Genomic DNA, 19,117 nt, shown 5'->3' on the forward strand with positions numbered 1-19,117 from the left:
TTTGAAAGGAAAGGCATGTCACAGATTAGGCAAAGGAAAGAGAAATGTTGTGTGCACCAACCCAATCGCAGGAAGGGCTTGTGCAAACACACACACGCACACAGGGAGAGAAGCTCAACGGTCATTTTTGTTTTCCTCTTTTATAAAAGTAAAGGAAATAAAGTCAAAACCTTTTAATTAGCACTCCTGTTACTCGAACCATCTGCACACAAAAAAACGTACAACCTCCCTCCCGCTTGAGGCCCACAGTGTGTAACCGATTGCCACACGGTAAAAACAGGAAACTGCGCAGTCAGTGAAGAAACAATTTAGCACAGGAACTCTTTCCTTTTGTGGTTGTTGACACGTATCGCGTTATTCTTATCACTCCCTGTCTAATGAACTTGAAGCGACGAGAAAGAATCAACAACAACACAATTGACAACAGGCATTAATCCAACCTCATTTCACTGCCCGGCGAACCCGCTTTGCCTCTTGCCGTTCCCGAGAACTCATCAGTGCATTTTCAATAGCATCTACACCCATGATGGCATCGACGGTACGACCACTGACCTCACCTCTGCGTTCCTTCTTTACGTAGTAGCTGTCCTTTAGAAGTTCATCAATCTCCACTTGCTTCATCGTACGACTGCGCTCCCCACGGGACATTTTCGCTAATTTGAGAGCCTCCAGCTTCTCGTTGCGCTCTGTACGGTGTCGCTTAGCGGAAGCTTCACCATGTTCGTCTTCGTCACCCTCTACACGTCGTCTCTTTTCCTCCCGTTCCTGTGTCTCACGTTCTCGCTTCTCACGAGTTTGCTGATTTATGATCTCCATGATATCCGTGAGTTCTTCCTGAAGCGGAATTTTTAGAATGCGCATGTGCTTGATTTCTCCACAGTTCGGAACTTTGAAGAGGGCAAAACTATGTGTGAGGTCAGTGAGGTCGATCAACTGGAGTTGGAATATATACCTACACTCGTGTTCCTTGTAGGCACGAATAAACGAGACAAAGGCGCGCGCCGCAAGGTCCAATATCTTTTTGTTTTCCTGCTGTCGAACGGCCCTCCGAAGTTCGAGAATGGCCGGGCTCTCGCACAAATCTCCATGCACTTCCTTCCTCGTCCGCCGCGTAGTTGCACTTTTCGCATTTCGCTCCTCCTGAAGCATTGCGCGGCGCTCCTTGCGACTCATTCGTTGCTCCTTCTGGGCCCTGTGGAGGGACTTTCTTTTCTCCTGCAGTGAACTTGTGAGCGTACGCCTAACATTCATTTCCTCAACTACCTTCTGAGCCTCACCGATGTCATCCTTTTCCTCATTGTATGGGAGTAATGAAACATTCTGCAGCTTCATGAACGCAACATACTCCAACTCGTGAGGCATAAGAAACACGAGAGTTTCACCCTGGCGTCCCATTCGGGCTGTGCGTCCGATACGATGGATGAACGTAGCGGGGTCAACTGGCGGGTCGTACTGCACAACTACGCCAACCTCCGGAATGTCTAAACCGCGCGCCGCCACATCTGTACACACGAGAACGCAACGATTTCGCTTTGTGACGGCGCGGTGAACACGCTGCCGCTTCTCCAGTTTCATCTGCCCATGAAGAGCAAAAACATTGTCAGCATCGTCCTTCAGCAGAATGCCAACAAGGCACGCATAAAGCCAGTCCACGCTGGCGCAGGTCATCACGTACACAATCACCTTCTGCTCTCGCCGCTTGCTGAGGAACTCCAGTAGACGATCAAGTTTCTCCGATGCCCTCGTAAATGTGTAGTAGTTTGACAGCAACTCTGGGATTTGTGGTTTCGCTGCATTCGTCATTGCCGAATTAAGCGAGTTCACACGCACAGCAACAGACACGGGGTTCCGCATGCCTGCGCGAGCCAACTCCGCTAATTCCTTTGTTTGCGTGGCGCTAAAGAGCCCAGTACGCCGCTGCTTCGGGAGCCGCTTGAGTATTGCGTCAAGTTTTGCCTTGAAGCCAAATTCAAGCAACCTATCGGCCTCATCCAATATGAGGAGCTCAAAAGACGTAAGGTTGAAAAGGCCTGAGTGCTTTGAGGAGACCAACAACTCATAAAGCCTTCCTGGTGTCCCAATTAAAACATTACCACCGGTCCTACTAAACATGTCAACATCCAACTTAATGTCACGACCACCAATGTAGCACTGGCATGAGTATTTAGGCAACCCATTTTTGCCACCTAGGTAGTCGTACGATACATAGTGCAACATCTTTTTAGCCAGTTGGTGCACTTGCTGAGCAAGCTCACGGGAAGGAAGCACTATAACGGAAACAACCGCGTCCTTGCGATCCTTGCACACTTCCACCACACGATCGTACTGCAGCATTTCTAAGCATGGGATCAAATAAGCCAAAGTTTTCCCGCTTCCAGTAATGGCTTCAACCACAACATCGTAGTTACCCAAAAGCAGTGGAATGGTGCGTGCCTGAACAGGTGCCATATATCGAAACCCTGCGCATTCCGTTAGATAAGACATCGTCGCAGGGCGCAACGTCACGCCCTTCATGTCCTTCCACTCGCTGCTGCTGACACCGCTCATCGCCACAGCAGGAATCCCTACGAGATATAAATCAAAAAAAAAAAGCGAAAAGAAGTAAGGGAACACAGAATATACAAAACTGTAGGAAATGGTATCGTTTATAACCAGAGAATAAAGGTGAACCAAATGCAGAGGAGAGAAGGCAAGTACACGACAGACGAAACGATAATGCGAAGGAAAAAAAAACAAAGAGAAAAACGAAGGTACATCTTCACAAGTAAATTTTCGCTTGCCGAACACACTAACCAACTCGGGAATTTTCCACCCCACTGCAACGACCATCACCACAACCACACCCACAGTACGACGCTCACATGAAGCTAATAGAAACTTTATGCAAAGAGTACAATACACCAACCAAACACATATATATCACACCACCTCTGTAAGAAATTTAAAGAAGCTCCTAGCATCGAGAAAAATCACGAAGTTGCAACGTGCTCCGAGGTCCCAACAGGCAGGAAGTCAAACAACAGAAACAAATAAAGACAGAGAGAAAACGAGCAAGGATCGGGTAATAGGGGCGACACACACGCGGACGTAAGAAAATAGTGTAACTATTTACCATGCAAAGCTAAATTGCAAAAAAAAAAGGAGCGACGTCCTATGATGCAAAGGCATATAATATATGAAAATTGTAACCAGGTAGAATTGGACGGCACATTAAGTCACATCGCTAAATTAGCTGTTCTCTATGGCGAAGCACATCTTGTATGAAGGCATTAACCGTCTCTCCGTACCCGGGAATAAGCGGAAGGGTGTTGTGGTCCCCTTCAGGATATTCGACAAACCTACGACTTCTTGTGCTGAAAGTCTTGGAGTATAATTTCTTCATCTGCAGCGGAGGTACCACATTGTCCTTCAGACCAGAGAGAAACAGCATCGGTGCACATATCTTCTGCACGGCGTCAATACTGCGCCACTTAATATGGAGGCAAAGCGGCTTAACATAGTATTCGAACAAGGATAACAGCAAGAACGAGAAACATGGTTGAGCACCGTTAAGTGCGTGCCTCACCATCTCGGAGGCCATATCGCCAATGGAAGTAAATGTATTTTCCACTATGACGCCTGCGATATGCTTCGCGTTGTGGGGTTCAGCAGCCAAATGAATAGCAACTGCACCACCCAGACTAGTCCCCATAACGAAAATACGGTCAGCTGGAATGTGTGGATGACAAAGCAAATAATCCAAGCATGCCTGCGCATCCAACATAACACCCTCTTGTGTTGGGGATACCGAGTCACTCTGACCATATCCCCTATAGTCTACCATGAGTACCGCACATCGGCATTTGGTGGATAACATGGCCGCGATGGGTATGCGGTGGCCGACGTTACCCGCGTTACCGTGAAAATACAAAATTGAGCACTGCGGATGTGCAGATCCGGTACCGGACCCCTCAAGACGCTCCAAGAAGGGGGGATTCGGATTACTGCGGTCCGAAGCTGCTGATAGAGGTGGAACTCGTAGCATATATCCCATTCTCTCCTCCATGTCATGCTGCTGCCGTGGCCTCTCTTGCAACTCCATTGGTGGCCACATAATAAATCCGCGCAAAGTTAGACCGTCCGCCGTGCGTATATGCACCTGCTCTGAGTTCCTATATCCCCTCTCCAGGGGGCTGTCACAAACAAACGTGCTACCCGCTGGTACGTTGGGGAAGTATAAGAAGTGGTTCTGGCTCTCACGCATTCGATAACCCACCGCCGCAAGAAAAATGGTAGAGACCAAGAGGGCGACAAGAACCCACATGAGTAGCGTTACTGCAACCCGCTCAGCGCTCATCACAGTTTGAAGTGAAAGAAATAATGTACAAAACGCGGAGCAGCGCGCAAAAAAAAAAAAGTCTCCGATGGAAAGGTCAAGCCTCCTCTGCTCTCAAATTCTACGGGCCAAGGGTGAATGTATCTGAAGAAGATTAAGCGATCACCCGCAACACCCCTTCAAACACGTTGAACACACCGAACAGTAAAACAACGCGGGGTAAATTCCACTGTCCCACGTAGGCTTGCAGTCCTGTACTCTTCGTAGAGTATGGGACTCTGCAGACAGCAGGCCGAAATGGAAGGAACTACAAGGAGAAAAACCTTCAATAATTCACACCTTAAGCACCCCGGAGATTGGCTTTTAACCTTTAAAAAGTAAGATCCCCACAGTTCAAAAAAAAAAATCCCCCTTGGGGAACGATATGGTGTAGTTGAAAAAGAAAAAAAGAAAGACAAAATGAGATTAAAGGGGAAGAAAGTAACTTGCTTGCGAAATGGCATCACCAAAGTCTGCGTAGCATTCCCCACGTTCCAAACACACACGCACACACACACACACACAAAAGGAAGCAAAAATATATATACATTTATATTAGCGCCACCCCTCCCTCGTTGCAAGAAAGCGACGCAAATTCCCCCCACCCTCCTCGCCTCTTTTATTTTTATTTTATTTTTTTGCCTTTTCTTTTTTTTATTTTCTTCTTTTCTCTCTACTAACCGATATTCCATCCTCCCGATGCGTGGGAAACTGGTTGCTTGTAGATGTTAGGCAGAAGACTTTGTTTGTATTACGATCATATGGGGCCTCCCTCCAACTTGGAATTATTTGGAGTTGCAGGAACAAACAGAAGGGTGCCATCCACGTGTGTGTGCGCGTGTGGAATGTGAGAAAAACGTACGAATAAAGCAACGTGAAAAGTTATTTATGAAGCATTTCTGTTCTCCAAATCACCCTCTCAATTCCCACATCTCAGTAGCGTCCGTTTGCGTTCTTTCAACTGGGAGGTGATGACAAAAAATAAAAAAAACTCAGAGAGGGAAAGAGGAAGAACACACTAGGAAAATTCATAGCAATAAAAAAAAAAAACGTTTCTGTTAGAGGTGCTTAAAATACCTCCAAAAGAAATAAAAAACAGAGATCCGAAAAAGTGGTGCAGTTCCCCACGCCCTGATCCATGTTCCACCACCCGCACGTTGGTGCTTGTCGTTAAACGACTCTCGGTGAAGGCACACCCTATTCCTCAACGTAGCTCGCACCAAAAAAAAAAATGCATTTATGCGTCGTGCAACTTTTCCTTCTCCCCTTCCCTCAATTTCGCCCAGTACTTCGTACCCTTTTTATATCTTCGTCCCCCTCAATCATCCTTCCAACCTCATTTCCTCCTTGCATATATATATATATATATATATACACGTATTCTTCCTCCTCCTCCTCTCTATCACGCGTTGTTTGAGAAAATAACCTTCACTCACTCCTACATATCTTTCTTTTTTTTCTTCACCCTTGTCAATCCTTCATACCCTTACACCATGCACAACTAGCACGCACAATCGCTTTTCTTTGTACTAGGCCTTTGTTGGCCCAATCTGATGGATTGCGGCAACGCCACCCCCTCTTCCGCAGTAGCTTTCTTTGCTAGCGCAGCTTTACTTACCGTTAAGAACGCCTCTTCCACGCCCACATTTGCCTTTGCTGATGCTTCAAAGTATTGAATGGATCCCATCGTTTCCTCCCCAGCAGCTGCACCTAAAGAGGCATCACCACCTTCCCCATTTTTTAGTGATTCACACCAGGCTTCTGCCGTGCGACTGGTCACCTGCCGGCGCTCCGTCAGGTCCGATTTGTTGCCAATCAGCACACATTCCCGCTGGCCCGCTTGAGCGCGAAACTCTTCCAACCACGAATTAATGTGAGAAAAGGATTCCGAATCGGTAAGGTCAAACACAAGAACACATGCGTCAGCTCCACGATAAAAGGCAGAGCCAAGTGACTGGAAACGCTCCTGCCCAGCTGTGTCCCATATTTGCAATGTGACAAGTTTGCCATCGATCTCCACATCCCTCGTGAGAAAATCTGCACCTATCGTCGCCTTGTACCGGTTGTCAAAGTTTTTATTCACATATTGATGCACCAACGCAGTCTTTCCGACACCGCTATCCCCAAGAATAATTATCTTCAGCAACTGTCGGTTTGGAGCCATCTTTCTTTTCCCCCCTCCTTCCTTCCCTTTTTTTTGTTGTTGTTATTATTCTTGTTTCCTTCGGTTCCTTCAATTCAATGTTTCCGCACCCTCCTCCCTAAATTCACCCGTAGACCCAACGCTCCGGCACAAACGTAAGAGGCACTTGCACTCTACCTTTCCCTTTTAAAGAAAAAAAAAATCTGTAGTTTGCGGTGTTTAAATCCCTAAAAGTTGCGTTTCCAATAATATTTGTATTTTCTTTTCTTCCTCTGTGTTGTTTCTGCACCTTCCCTTTGGTGCAACTCACCTTGTCACCTTTTCAATATATATATATATATATATGTGTGTGTGTGTACGTGTATATGTGTTTTTGCTTTTTTTTCCTTTTTTTTTGTGTGTTTCTCACCAGCACTTGGGTGATTTTGCTTCAATATGGGGCTAACGTCAAAGTAGTTTAAAGGCACGAGGGCAATTCAACAACGTACACCACACGAAAGTGATACCAAAAGGTGGGGAAAAGTGTTGATACAAAACCACAAGAAATAAATAAAGCAAAACAAGAAGAATGAGATGGAGGAAAATAATAATAATAACAATAGTAATAACAATAGTAGTAATAATAATAGTATATATGGATTGCGTAAAGAAGAGAATTGGAACAAATCAAATAAAAGAAAGGGCGACGACAGCAGGTAGTCTCTGCCACCTTCCCTCTCACTTACATGAAAACACACACACACACACATGCATACGCATATAAGCGCAACCACCAACGGCAGAAGCAGCAGCAGCAGCAGCAGAAGGATAATTAATGTGCTGGTGTGGTGGAGGAAAGAAAGAAAGAAAGAAAAACTACATTAGTAGTCGATTCGAGTGGTGAGAAAACAGAAGTTTAGCCACAAAGAATCCCCGTGAGGGGTGTCCCGCAGGTTACAGCCACGGTCATAATAGTAATAATAGTAATAATAATAAGTCTTGTCACTGTCTTGTGCACATGCACACATGGATGCACATTCACGCATCACCGCATAAACGTGTAAATATACCTAAATACAAATACACGTACCTCTGGCTACGAGGACAGGGAGTACGCGACAAAACCAGAATGATAATAAAGAAAAACACACACACACAAAAAAAAAAAAAAGCCCACCCCCTCCACACACACACATTCAAAGAAAATGACAAATATAAAGACAAAAACAGAGAAAGAAGAAGTAGCCAAATGAATCGGGTGGCGACGGAGTGAAGAGGCAGTATGGCAATTTTCATATTACTTTTTCATTTTTTTTACCTTAACCCCCTTGTAGTCTTCTATGCTATCACTGTCAACCTTCTTTTATTTGCTTTTTTTATTTGTTTTCTTTACTTCTTGTTTATTTCTTTATTACTTACTTTCTTTCTTTATATTGCATTGCCTCACTCGCAATTTGAGGATAGACAGATAGAGATAGAGATAGAGATAAAGAGAAGGAAAGGAAAGGAAAGAAGGAGAGAAACAAAAATGTTTACACTTTCCTGCAACCTCTTATGCGTCACCCCTCTTACTTAACTTGGCAAACAAATATTTGCAGTTAATGTTCTATTTTATTCACACGTTGAACTTACACATTTTGCTCCATCATCCCAACACACGCCCCACCCCTTTCTCCTCCTCCTCCTCCTCCAATCTGAAGTCACTTAATTAACTAAAAATAAAAAAAAAGTAGCACCAACCAAACGCTAATTTCTTCTATCTCTCTTTTTTTTTATTATTATTCTTTTCTTTTACCATCCTTTTTCTTTTTTTCTTCTTCCTTCTTTTTATCTTGAATTTTCAATTTCATATAAAAGCTCGGTAGTCGTTTGCTCGTCCCACCGGCGCCAGAGCACTATTATCCCCACCAGAAGCAAACCAATCAAAACAAAACAATTTAAAAGGAAAAAAAAAGACTCGGGTTAAACGAAGGAATCAAATAAAAAAAACAATAAAATCAGCGGCAGAAGAAAAATAATAACAGTAATGACAATAACAACAGCAGTTATAACAATAATATAAACAAAAAGGAAATGATGAGAAAGTTTGGAAGCATCATACCCACACGCAAATATACCGGCGTTGCTTCAGAGAGGGGAAAAAAAAAGAAAGAAACAGTAAGGAAGAGAAGAAATAAACATGAATGTACCGCGTCACGAAAACCGAAGCCGAGGAATTTACGAAACAAAAAAAAAAAAGAAAACAAAAAAAGAAAAAAAGGGGAAAAAATTGTCTATTTGCACGCACAAATACCCCTTATATATAAATATATAAACACACAAATTTATATATTTATATTCACCCGGAACAACAGCAACCACGCTATCCGCGTAAAAAAAAAATGTGTTAAAAGATTAGGAAACAGCACCGAAGGGAGAAAAAGAAGAAGGGAAAGAAGGTAAAAAAAAAACACATAAACATAAACACAAAAAAATTAAGGGTAGGGAAAAAAAAAGCAAGAGGAAGAGGAGACGGCAACCGATTGTGAGGTGCCACAAATATGACAACGCGAACGCGGGGCAAAAAAAAAAAAAAAAGAAAATCACAAGGAAAAAAACTAAAAATAGAGAAGAGAAAAAAAAGAGAAACATAAAAATACATTATGATAACAAAATACTTAGATATGTATTTTGTTACACTCATTACTTCATGCGCAATGCCGAACCCAAATTTAACGGGGATGCAAATCCCGCCAACATTCCGTATTGGAGGATTACCGAAGGGGGAAAAAAATCACAAAAAACCAAACGAACAAAAAAAAGAGAAAGAGAGAGAAAGAGTAGAACAAAACAAAAGACTACACGCCCGTATATATCTATATATCTATATATACATCCGTGCATTTATATATATCTATATACTTTTATATTTTTAAAAAAAAACACATTACACAATTAAAATTAAGCTATAAATCGCTCCTTCGCCGCGCGACTTTCCTCCCCCCTCCCCACCCAAATTTGTTTCCCCCGCCTCTTCGAAACCGCACACCACAGGGGGGAAAAGTTAAAAAAAAAAGGGAAGAAATCCAAAATAATCACAAGAAGGAAATCATAACATCGTCCCTGCTTTTCTTCTCCCACGTCAACATCACCACCACTACGTATAAAATTGAGAGGCACCAGAAAAATAATGCCCAGAACCCAACTGGCGCTCAAACACAAATAACAACGGCTTTTATAATTTCACTCTCTTTTTTTTTCTTTCTTCCTTCCTCCCCAAGTCATTCCATCAAGAATTAAAGAAAAAAACATAACCTTCTTTCCTCTTTTTGGTCTTCCTCACCCACACCGGTTTTATAATTCACACACTAACATTATAAAATCATTTCCATACACGGACGCCACACGTCCAGTTGGTGCAAATAATAATAATACCACTCTCACGCACCTCCTTCCTCATCCCAAAACAACAAAAAACAAAAACAACTTAAAGAAAAAGAAAAAGAAAAAAAAGGAGAAACAAGTAGACAAGAGTTGCTAATCAGCAATGGAAATAGCTTTGAAAATCAAAAGAATGGATGGGCAAATTAAAGAAGAAAAGGAGACTTGTAAATAACACCAAGCGTACCCCCCCCCCACCCATCCCCACAAATTAGCGTGGAACGCTCCCTCACAATCATCAAAATAAGGGAAAACAGAGTAAATTAAAAGTATGAAAGAAAAAAGAAAAGAAAAATGAATAAAACTACAATAGAACGAAAAGAACTCAAAGCGATACAAACATCTACGGCAACGCGAGACATGACTGGAGTGGAAACAGCAGCGGAATTGTCATTCTACGTTAACCTCCTCTCCTGTCTCGAACTTATAACAGCACCGCAAGTCAAAGCCATGCATACACACACCTAAAACCCACGGAACTCCAATTGTTGTGATGGTGCTAACGGGGGCAACCGCTTATCCCCACTCTCGGGATACGACTCAAAGTTACTTGTGTCGCCGGGGCTCTTCACTTTTACAGGAATGGGAGCGTGATAATGACGTCCATAGAGTTTCTCCCAATTCGCACCACGGAAGAATGGGTGATTCTTCACATCAGCTACGCCATCCTTCAGCGTGCCCAACCGTTTCGTGTGATCCGTTTGCAATAAACCCTTTACGAGATCCCGCGCACGGGAGTCAAACCAATTGGGGAATTTGAACCGGCCCGCAAGAATCTTTTCATACGTCCGAATTGGGGTTTCATCAAAAAAGGGAGGATGGCCAGCTATGAATTCATACAGCAAAACACCCATCGTCCACCAATCCACAGCCTTCCCATGTCCTTTGCTCTGAATTACCTCAGGTGCAAGATACTCAGGTGTCCCACATAACGTATAGGTACGATCCGTCACCTTCTTAGCAAAACCAAAATCAGTCACCTTGACGTGTCCCTTCCCATCAAGTAGCAGATTCTCAGGTTTCAAGTCACGGTAGATAATGTCCTTCGAGTGTAAATATTCAAAGGCCAACACAAGCTCCGCATGATAGAACTTCGCTACGTCATTCGGGAAACGGCCTGCGGAACGAAGGTGAGTAAATACCTCACCACCTACCACAAATTCTAGAACAAAGTAGACGCGGTTCTCATCCTGGAAGGAACACATCATGTTCACAATGAAGGGGTGTGACAACTCCATTAGAATTTGCTTCTCTTGGTTCAGGTGTTGTACCTGCTTCATCTTTAGTATCTCACGCTTCTTTAGACATTTTATTGCATAATACTCCCCCCTGCTCTTCAGTTTTGCAATGCGCACGCGACCAAACGAGCCGGTCCCTAGCGTGTCACCCATTTCAAAGTCACTCAGCTTCCATCCCGATGTGTCAGGTTTGGTAAACACATACGTTTGCGGTTCCGTCGACGTGGCTACAGGCATCCGCACTACCAGTACCTGCTCAAGCTCTGTCAAAAAAGAATAATGTATAAATAAATGTAGACTTACGTATGCAACAAAATAGCTTATTTTTGTGGAGAAAACAAAAACGGAAAGAGGAGTAAAGGGTTCTTCGACAGTATTCAAAATATAAAAAAGTAACACCAACAGCAGAAGAAGGAAAGGCAAAAGGGAGAACAAGAGTGCGCCCGTGACCTCCCTCCGATATTCATTGAAATTCTGTAACAATGTAAAAATTTGGGAGGTGTTTCCCCTTTAAACGACAAGCCGACCCCTCCACCACCGAGAGGGGGAAGAGATGAAGAATTATGCACCAACTATGTTATATATTGCCTTTTACGCCATATTACCTTTAAGATAGCTGTAGAACCCCATTGTTAAAGCAGCGTTGGGCGCAGCAAATGTCACTCTGATCGGTAAGCCCTTCCACAGCGCACATACACCCTCGCTCTTAACAATAGCACACAATCCATCTAATAACCCCTTGTAACGGAAAGGAAATCCGTAAACGGCAGTTGGCTTTCCATTGACGGAGAGAACTGCCCGCTGTACCTGCAAGCGTGTCTTCACTAATTCCAGAGGGTTTGTTACGACGCAGGCGACAATATTCCCCATACCTCCTGCACAGAGTGAAGAAGAAAATGTTCCTAATGACATGTGCTCGTTGAGAACATTCTCAAAAACTTCGTAGCAACCAAAGTATACTGCCGAGTAGGGTCCGAAGGATGCCAATGTTGACCAATAACCCTTATATAAACCTCGCACACCTTCGTAGCGAGCGACAGTGCGGATGGCGTCCCAGTTGCCTTTGTATCGCCCTTCTACAAACGACGACTGCGCCTGCAGCCGTTCCTTCGTTACGTCAATAGGAACCCAAAAGATACAACTGACCGACTCGGCAAAGAGTCCACAAATAAGATGAATAAATGAAGAAGGTATGGTGCTAAGAAAGGAAGAGGAATGGCTTGCACTCACATATCCCTGAAGGAAATCTCGAGACCACGTGTATGTTGTTAGATACAGTGCAGTTCCCGGTGCAGAGCCAACAATCGCTACGCCCGCACCACGGTAGAAGGCACCTGGCCCTTCACGCCTCCAAATAGAACTCGCGACATGCCGCAGTGATCCCTTCGAATTTACATGAAGGGAACTGCTGCTATCTCCAAAGAAACCCGTGAAGGTCACAGTTTTAGCCGTATCGAGAGGATGACAAACCGCTCGGGCCATCACGCCAGCAAGAGCGGAGCATATTACATCCATACTTGTGGCCTCTCCTAATGTGCCCTATTGCCTTGTAGTTTCCTCTCTTCCTTCCTTCTTTCTATTTGCGAGATGTCTGAAAAGGGGGACAAAAAACAAAGAAAAATTTAAAAAATTATGAAAGAGGCAATAAAAATAATAACAACACTAGTAATAGTAACAACGATAGTAATAATAGCAACAATGATTATATAAGGGACAGAGGACCGCCAACACTCACTTATTACTGCCTCCCACAAACAACTAAGCGGATGGAACGAAGAAGAAGAAGAGTTAACCCATCGAATGACAGATGAGAGACAAAATTGTCCACCCCTTTGTACGCAGAAGAGAGTGCGGGCACTTGATGAAATAAATGAAAAATAACAAGAAATGAAGGACAACAATTCACCCATCCATCCCGACTTGAGGCCCTCAATTTATTTAACCCACCGCCGTTGAGTTCATAAATATAGGGATACCCGGTAAAAAGAAGTAAAACGGAAGCAAGAAGGGGAAACCCTCCCTTTCATTCCTTCCTTCTTGTTTCTTGTTAGTCCTATTCCCTTTTTTTTCTTTTATTTTTTTTTAATTTTCCTTTACATTGTGCTGAATTGAATTAGGAAGAAGGAAAGGGAAGGGAAAGGAAGGGGAAGGAAGAACATAAATTGTTGTGGCACTTTAAGCCACTCTGTTTAGTTTGCAGCCCCAACATCCTCTGTCCCTTTGTAAACTCCCCACTACGCACAAACACAGAATCAACTCGACACCAACAACAAAACACTCAAAAAAAAAATACAAAAAAAAGGCAAGACCAGCGCCCCCGAGTGCCTCACCCCCTTTTGCGTGTGTTTGCGTGTGCGTTTTTTTTTTCTTTTTTGTTTTTCCCGTTTCTCTTTCTTTTTTTTTTCCTGTGTGTGTGTGTGTGTTTCTTTTTTTGCTGTTTTTTTTTTTTTGGCTCCCCCTCCCTCTCCCCAGAAGAAAAAAGAAGAAGAAGATGTTGACTCATCACATCGATTAATTCGGCGTTTTACCCTCCTTTACTACCTTTTTCACTTTGGATATCGCCCCAACTGAAATCAATTCTCTCAACGGAGAGAAAAACAAAAACAAAAAAACAAAAAAATTCCCTACCGCACGCACGCCTTTCCTCCGCTTTACCGCGGTCGCAAAGTTACACAAAACACAACAAATGGAACAAAACAAAAAAAAAGTAACCGCCTCCTCATATATCCCTTAAGAAGAAGTACGAAGGCATGAAGTGAATAGTTGGGAAGGAGGGGAGGGGAAATAGAGTGAGAAAAAGTAAAATGAAAAAAAAAATTAAGAAAGCTAAGACCAATGGAAAAGCAGTAACAAAAAGAAAGAAAAAAGAAGAGAGAAAGAAAAAAAAGAGAAAAAAAAGAGAGAGAGAAGGCTCCCAACCCCTTCTAAATGCCGGCCGGTGCAAATGCACATGAAAAAGAAAAAGAAAGTCATAATGAACAGTTGCAGTTGAATGAGCAGCGCCAAGAAAATGAATGAAGTAAATGCATCACACGCGCACAAATATATAAATTAATTAATATATGTTCAAATAGCAGCATGCCTCACAATTGCCTTCGGAGCCGCCTTCAGGAAAAGGGGGAGAATGGAAGAAAAAGAAATTAAAAACAAAGGCGGGGAAAACAATCAAATAAAATAGAAGAAAAAAAAAGAAGAAGTGATATTGTAACAACATGGAGAGAGAAGATAAGAGAAGATTTAAAAAAAGAAAAAGAAAAGAGGGATAAAAAAGAAGAGGAAAAAACTGAAGACGGAGAGACGAAAGAGAATTTTTTTTAAAAAAACAAACAAACAAACAAACAAAACTGAAATCAATAGAGAAAAAGACCCGCAACGCGTATAAAAAAGAAAAAGAAAAAGAAACTTTGATGGATGCAAATGCTATCAGCGCGGGGTGCGAATGTAGCGATGACTACTCATTGTCGTGGCGGACAGCATCGCAACCTCTGCTGCTTCAGTTTGTTTGACTAATAGAAGAAAAGATGAAAAGATAGATTTTTTTTTAAAAAAAAAGAAACACTGCGGTGAAAAAGAAGTCATTAATATAGAGGCAATCACATCTCCACCTTCCGATCCTTAGGTTTCTGTTCACACACACACACACACATGCGCCCCAAAATTGAAATAACAGTTTGGACGAAGGGGATGTGAAACATAATGAAAAAAAAAAAAGAAACGTACAAAAAACGTATAATTTTCTGCGGGATCACAATATTACGTTCTTTCAGTCTTTTGTCTTTTTTCTTCTAGCTCAGCTATTATTTTTTTCTTCCTTAAAAACTCTCTTTCTTCCTTTTTTTTTAATTCCTGATGCTTAATGCTTCTTTATTTATGTATCTGTCACGTATCTGTCTCTTGATATTTATAAATTCTTTAGCATTTGAAAGCATTTGTTAGGAGCCCATCGTCCACATTGGCAACATCCCGCGCCATCCTTCACGCAGCAAACTGACAGATATATAAATAAATACAAGTAAATAAATAAACGCATATGTAAATATAAATATTGATATGTATCCGCCAGCACTATTTAGTAACCGTGTCTGTGTTCATGCTACCAACAATAAACGCCCGTACACACGCCTCAACATCATTCCGCCAAGGCGATGAAAAGAAAAACAATAATAAAAGTAGAATTGGAAGGAAAAAAAACAAACAAACAAACAAACAAACAAAAAGAAAGAAAGAACAGACAGAAAGGTAAAAGGTAAAAGAAGAGCAGCACAACGTTCTATCCGAGTAACGCCAACTTGTACATTTATGTACCTCCCATTGGTATCACTCAACAGCGACCATCGCGCATGGAAAAGGGGAGAAAGTAGTGAAGGAATGAGAGAGATTTCTTTTTTAAAAAAAAAAAGGAAGGGGAAAAGAACGAACTGCTAGTAAAATACCCCGCAGTGTAGCAGCAACGAAATCAGATCTGAAACAAACTAAAAGAGGCATACGTGAAAAAGAAAAAGTAACTCGTTGCATAAACGAATCGTTCGTCCTGCTCCCCTCACCGCAATTTTTCTCGCAAAAAAAAAAAAAAAAGTTGAATCCCACGCGTATTTTTTTTTAATTGTATAACTCTATAAAGGTAGATACAGTTATAAATGGGTAGTTGCTTTCTTTTCCTCTTTTTTGCTTTCTCTTCCTCATCCTTCCCCACACACCACGTCCCTCTCCCCACATCTCCTGTTTTAAACTTGAATGAGCGACTACGGTGTTATCACATGAAACAAGCAGCTCCTCATTATTAACGATAGCGCTGACAGAAAATATTTAAAACGAACATGAGGCCGCTACTCCCTCAAGTTACAAAAAAAAAATCAAAAACTCACCTTTAAATAGCGAGTTATAAAGACCCAGCCACCAAAGCATACGTGTGCACGCAAACCTGTGTGCAACAGACCCCCTCACTGACAGGATTTACCTGTTGAATGGTTCAAACCCACAGCCACCGATTTGCCATAGAATCTCAAAGTTTTCTCCATCTCTCCATTTTGCAAGCTAGCGGCGCTGGTTGGGCTGCTTCGCCTGCTGCTGTTGTGCGAAAAGCACTTGTGTGCCGGGAGGAAAACCTGTGGCACCCACAGTGTATGGTGCCGTACCATCCGCGGGGCGGTAAAACATCATCGGTTGCTGAGCCTGACTAGGCACAAAACCTGCAACATAATGGCCGGGCATGGCCGGCTGCGCGTAATACGGTGCTCCTTGAGCGCCACTCACAATTATTGGAACGGGTTGAGGGACGCCAGTTTGACGGTGCTGCGGCTGCGGTGGAGCTTGCACCAGTTTTTGCATTTGTTGTGGTGCAACCTTCTGAACGGGAACCCCCCACGGCATTTGGACAGGCTGTTGCTGCGGCCGTTGTTGCTGTGGGACATGTGCAGGTAGTTGGGTTGTCGACATTTGTGGCGGCGTCATATGGCCGGAAACCGAAAGTAACGGTGGGGCCCCTGTGACGGGTACAGCACTTCCTGGCATTTGAGACATGACCGCTGCCTGCGGCTGAGTCTGTGGGCGACCCAAACTTTGCTTCACCTGCATGAGTAACTGCTGCTCCAGGGCTGTTGCCTCAATAGGTTTACTTTCCACCTCCGGTTGCCTGCTCACCTTCTGCTCGCTAATGAGTCTCTGCTCCAAATCGTGAGCGTTCCACGTGCGGGGTTGGTTTGACGCCGATGTCTCGGTGGGTTGTGTAGCTGGCGCACGGGCACTCGTAGCAGCACCCGCTTCCACCGAAGGCGCTGCGGGTACCGAGTGCAAAACTGCTGGTTGCATCGATGGCTGTGTTGGCACCGCGCCCGCATGCTGGGTCGGTGCTGTCGACGGAACACCTAAGGACAGACTACCGGTCAAAAGTGAATTCATACCTACATTGGCGGAAGGATTCTTACGTTCAAGCGCCGCATCAACGCCGGTGGGCTTCGAAGCTTCCACATTGTTCCACACAACGTTACCGCTCGCTGGGACCATGGACGGCAAGGCCCACGGGTCTTTGACCTGATTCAAAGAGGCACTTGTCAGGGGTTCTGATATTGCCTGCACCAGAGGAGCAGAGGTAGGGTTTGTATCCTGGAAACCAGAGTTTGCCCCAGAGAAGAAGCGTGACTTGGCTACTTTCTTCCCCCCCTCACCACTTGGTGCTATGCTAACCATCAACCGTTCTATCTCATCGTCAACCTCTGCCTTTACTTCAGTTCTGGAGGGGGAAGAGGGACCCCATTTGTTGGTGTCGTTTTTGCCCTCATCCTTTGAAGAGGCTGCAGCGTCACTCCTTTGCTTCTCCCTCTCCATGGTTTCCTGCAGTGCCTGCTTCTTAATGGCATTCCGCTCCAACTCATACTTGTACCCCTCTTCGAATGCTTCCTGATCCCTGCTTCCCCTCCAAGAACGGGATGGGGGAGCAAAGCGTTCGCTGTTTGTTGCCCGCTTCGATGCTGGCCCAAGCGCTCCATTTTTCGAGTCGGATGACTTTTGACCGGTGGCGTCGTGGCGGGTTCCATCCGGCGAAGAGGACTGCACGGGGCACTCCGTTTCGATTATGCTGAATTTCTGTAGTACCTCCTCGCTCAAGGTGAATTCTTCTGGTCTCGGTGCAAGTGAGAGAAGTTCAGGGCGAGTGTATCGAATTGTAGTTCTCATTGTCAACCCTACCTTGATTCGATCACTAGTTAGTTCTCTGTTAATTTCTTTTTTCTTTTTTTTTCCTTTTTTGGAGGGGCAATTCTTTTTCCTTTTTGTTTGCCTAAACCCGTTCCCCTATATCGCTATTCAGATACAATGTTATACCACTTCTCTGGGTTTATCACACTGCTATTATTAGTAACAGAAATAGGTTCTTCTTATTCCTTTCACCCGAAAAAGATAAATAATCAACCCAGAGGACGTCCCTGATCCTGTCGTGTGGGTCGCCGCTGATCCTACTTTTTTTTTCTTCTTTCACAAAAATTCCCCTTCACCTGATTTTTTTTAATATTTCACCTTTTTGTCGGTGATTGATTGTTTTTTTTTAATTTTTGTTGTCTTGTTGTTGTTGTTGTTGTTTTTTTTTTTTGCTTAATTTCTTTTTTCTCTTTCAATTTAACTTTTTTTTCCTTTTCTTTTTGTTTCTATCTTTTTAACAGTAAAAATAATGATTTAACAGGAGAGCGAAAATTATCTTTCCTTCTTTTCGTGGAAAGTTCGGGTCAAAGTAAGTTTCGTTCAGTTAGGCGATCAGACAATCGCTTGGCGGTATACTTTAAAAAAAAAACGTTTGCGTTGAGGAACTGAGTCCAGTAAGAACACACATAAATACAAAGAACAAGTTAATGAAGAAAGAAAATGGAAGATGAAAGTGCAAATATGAATGTAAAGATGGTGTGCGAACAGCAACAAAATGGTGGAAACGAAAAAAGAAAAGAAAAAGAAATGTGGGGTGATAGTGTATATACAAATGGAAACATATCAGGAAGGGGGAAAAAATTGCGACAATAGTAGTAAGAGTATTGGCGCCCAGATGACACACCCGACCACATACTTATTGATTACTCCGCTGGTACCGCAAACGCACAGACGCGCACCAGTGTATGTTTTATTACGCGCAAGGTTTCCTTTTGACATCCTCTTTTTTTACGACCGCACCACCACACACGGGTCGCATGGTAACAGTTAATACCCAATAATCGGCACTGCACTCGCGGTAACTCTTGAAAAGAGGCGGGCCGCGGCACGGCCGCAAGGTGCGTATTTAACGCGGTAGTAAAAAGGGGGAGAAAAGGGAGAAAAGCAACAGAACGATGTGCCTCACGTGCAACTCGCTGCCTAAGCGGGAGAGAGAAGCGTTCCCGGAAACACGATACTGGAGCAGCCTCCTCCAGGTTGGAAAGGAGAAAAGATTCAGTAAATAAACAAGAAGCGCAATAGAGAAATGAAAGATAGATAGATAGAAAGGGTATGTTAAATTTCATTTCT

At 43.4% G+C, this 19,117-nt stretch overlaps 10 protein-coding genes across 10 annotated transcripts, besides 33 other annotated features; 2 read left to right on the forward strand and 8 right to left on the reverse strand.

Annotated features, from left to right (window-relative positions):
* Positions 1–441: 441 nt before the first annotated feature.
* Tb09.211.2300 (ATP-dependent DEAD/H RNA helicase, putative) lies at positions 442–2,829 on the reverse strand (the record flags this gene model as incomplete). The annotated part of the gene is made up of 1 exon (XM_822280.1): positions 442–2,829. One exon carries the CDS (start codon positions 2,827–2,829, stop codon positions 442–444), a length of 2,388 nt encoding a protein of 795 aa, XP_827373.1.
* A 394-nt stretch (positions 2,830–3,223) lies between these two features.
* On the reverse strand, positions 3,224–4,336 carry Tb09.211.2310 (Bem46-like serine peptidase; the record flags this gene model as incomplete). Its single annotated transcript, XM_822281.1, has 1 exon — positions 3,224–4,336. The coding sequence occupies one exon, from the start codon at positions 4,334–4,336 to the stop codon at positions 3,224–3,226; it is 1,113 nt and encodes a 370-aa protein (XP_827374.1).
* Positions 4,337–4,494: 158 nt separating this feature from the next.
* Tb09.211.2320 (hypothetical protein) lies at positions 4,495–5,046 on the reverse strand (the record flags this gene model as incomplete). Its single annotated transcript, XM_822282.1, has 1 exon — positions 4,495–5,046. The coding sequence occupies one exon, from the start codon at positions 5,044–5,046 to the stop codon at positions 4,495–4,497; it is 552 nt and encodes a 183-aa protein (XP_827375.1).
* Positions 4,853–4,879: a microsatellite.
* Positions 4,970–5,029: a sequence feature (T-rich).
* A 659-nt stretch (positions 5,047–5,705) lies between the features above and the next one.
* Positions 5,706–5,728: a microsatellite.
* Positions 5,729–5,855: 127 nt separating this feature from the next.
* Tb09.211.2330 (small GTPase, putative) lies at positions 5,856–6,518 on the reverse strand (the record flags this gene model as incomplete). The annotated part of the gene is made up of 1 exon (XM_822283.1): positions 5,856–6,518. One exon carries the CDS (start codon positions 6,516–6,518, stop codon positions 5,856–5,858), a length of 663 nt encoding a protein of 220 aa, XP_827376.1.
* A 305-nt stretch (positions 6,519–6,823) lies between these two features.
* Positions 6,824–6,866: a microsatellite.
* A 213-nt stretch (positions 6,867–7,079) lies between these two features.
* Positions 7,080–7,128: a microsatellite.
* A 142-nt stretch (positions 7,129–7,270) lies between these two features.
* Positions 7,271–7,300: a microsatellite.
* Positions 7,301–7,330: 30 nt separating this feature from the next.
* Positions 7,331–7,350: a microsatellite.
* A 94-nt stretch (positions 7,351–7,444) lies between these two features.
* Positions 7,445–7,472: a microsatellite.
* A 361-nt stretch (positions 7,473–7,833) lies between these two features.
* Positions 7,834–7,906: a sequence feature (CT-rich).
* A 58-nt stretch (positions 7,907–7,964) lies between these two features.
* Positions 7,965–8,005: a sequence feature (GA-rich).
* Positions 8,006–8,226: 221 nt separating this feature from the next.
* Positions 8,227–8,310: a sequence feature (T-rich).
* A 143-nt stretch (positions 8,311–8,453) lies between these two features.
* Positions 8,454–8,535: a microsatellite.
* Positions 8,536–8,549: 14 nt separating this feature from the next.
* On the forward strand, positions 8,550–8,918 carry Tb09.211.2340 (hypothetical protein, unlikely; the record flags this gene model as incomplete). Its single annotated transcript, XM_822284.1, has 1 exon — positions 8,550–8,918. The coding sequence occupies one exon, from the start codon at positions 8,550–8,552 to the stop codon at positions 8,916–8,918; it is 369 nt and encodes a 122-aa protein (XP_827377.1).
* Positions 8,699–8,745: a sequence feature (A-rich).
* Positions 8,773–8,815: a sequence feature (AT_rich).
* Positions 8,892–8,983: a sequence feature (A-rich).
* Positions 8,984–9,037: 54 nt separating this feature from the next.
* Positions 9,038–9,112: a sequence feature (A-rich).
* A 53-nt stretch (positions 9,113–9,165) lies between these two features.
* Tb09.211.2350 (hypothetical protein, unlikely) lies at positions 9,166–9,414 on the forward strand (the record flags this gene model as incomplete). The annotated part of the gene is made up of 1 exon (XM_822285.1): positions 9,166–9,414. One exon carries the CDS (start codon positions 9,166–9,168, stop codon positions 9,412–9,414), a length of 249 nt encoding a protein of 82 aa, XP_827378.1.
* Positions 9,243–9,313: a sequence feature (A-rich).
* Positions 9,325–9,376: a microsatellite.
* Positions 9,378–9,398: a sequence feature (AT_rich).
* A 504-nt stretch (positions 9,415–9,918) lies between the features above and the next one.
* Positions 9,919–9,978: a sequence feature (A-rich).
* A 382-nt stretch (positions 9,979–10,360) lies between these two features.
* Tb09.211.2360 (protein kinase A catalytic subunit) lies at positions 10,361–11,371 on the reverse strand (the record flags this gene model as incomplete). Its single annotated transcript, XM_822286.1, has 1 exon — positions 10,361–11,371. One exon carries the CDS (start codon positions 11,369–11,371, stop codon positions 10,361–10,363), a length of 1,011 nt encoding a protein of 336 aa, XP_827379.1.
* A 354-nt stretch (positions 11,372–11,725) lies between these two features.
* On the reverse strand, positions 11,726–12,649 carry Tb09.211.2370 (mitochondrial carrier protein, putative; the record flags this gene model as incomplete). Its single annotated transcript, XM_822287.1, has 1 exon — positions 11,726–12,649. One exon carries the CDS (start codon positions 12,647–12,649, stop codon positions 11,726–11,728), a length of 924 nt encoding a protein of 307 aa, XP_827380.1.
* A 128-nt stretch (positions 12,650–12,777) lies between these two features.
* Positions 12,778–12,841: a microsatellite.
* A 319-nt stretch (positions 12,842–13,160) lies between these two features.
* Positions 13,161–13,229: a sequence feature (T-rich).
* Positions 13,230–13,254: 25 nt separating this feature from the next.
* Positions 13,255–13,288: a microsatellite.
* Positions 13,289–13,491: 203 nt separating this feature from the next.
* Positions 13,492–13,538: a sequence feature (T-rich).
* Positions 13,539–13,987: 449 nt separating this feature from the next.
* Positions 13,988–14,043: a sequence feature (GA-rich).
* Positions 14,044–14,174: 131 nt separating this feature from the next.
* Positions 14,175–14,198: a sequence feature (AT_rich).
* Positions 14,199–14,243: 45 nt separating this feature from the next.
* Positions 14,244–14,417: a sequence feature (A-rich).
* A 33-nt stretch (positions 14,418–14,450) lies between these two features.
* Positions 14,451–14,477: a microsatellite.
* A 647-nt stretch (positions 14,478–15,124) lies between these two features.
* Positions 15,125–15,179: a microsatellite.
* A 139-nt stretch (positions 15,180–15,318) lies between these two features.
* Positions 15,319–15,349: a microsatellite.
* Positions 15,350–16,168: 819 nt separating this feature from the next.
* Positions 16,169–17,806, reverse strand: Tb09.211.2380 (hypothetical protein, conserved; the record flags this gene model as incomplete). Its single annotated transcript, XM_822288.1, has 1 exon — positions 16,169–17,806. One exon carries the CDS (start codon positions 17,804–17,806, stop codon positions 16,169–16,171), a length of 1,638 nt encoding a protein of 545 aa, XP_827381.1.
* Positions 17,807–18,163: 357 nt separating this feature from the next.
* Positions 18,164–18,180: a sequence feature (T-rich).
* Positions 18,181–18,208: a microsatellite.
* Positions 18,209–18,283: a sequence feature (T-rich).
* Positions 18,284–18,690: 407 nt separating this feature from the next.
* On the reverse strand, positions 18,691–19,113 carry Tb09.211.2390 (hypothetical protein, unlikely; the record flags this gene model as incomplete). The annotated part of the gene is made up of 1 exon (XM_822289.1): positions 18,691–19,113. The coding sequence occupies one exon, from the start codon at positions 19,111–19,113 to the stop codon at positions 18,691–18,693; it is 423 nt and encodes a 140-aa protein (XP_827382.1).
* Positions 19,114–19,117: the final 4 nt, after the last annotated feature.

Source organism: Trypanosoma brucei, chromosome 9 (assembly GCF_000002445.2).
Source record: "Trypanosoma brucei brucei TREU927 chromosome 9, whole genome shotgun sequence".
In the NCBI taxonomy this organism is placed as follows: domain Eukaryota; phylum Euglenozoa; class Kinetoplastea; order Trypanosomatida; family Trypanosomatidae; genus Trypanosoma; species Trypanosoma brucei.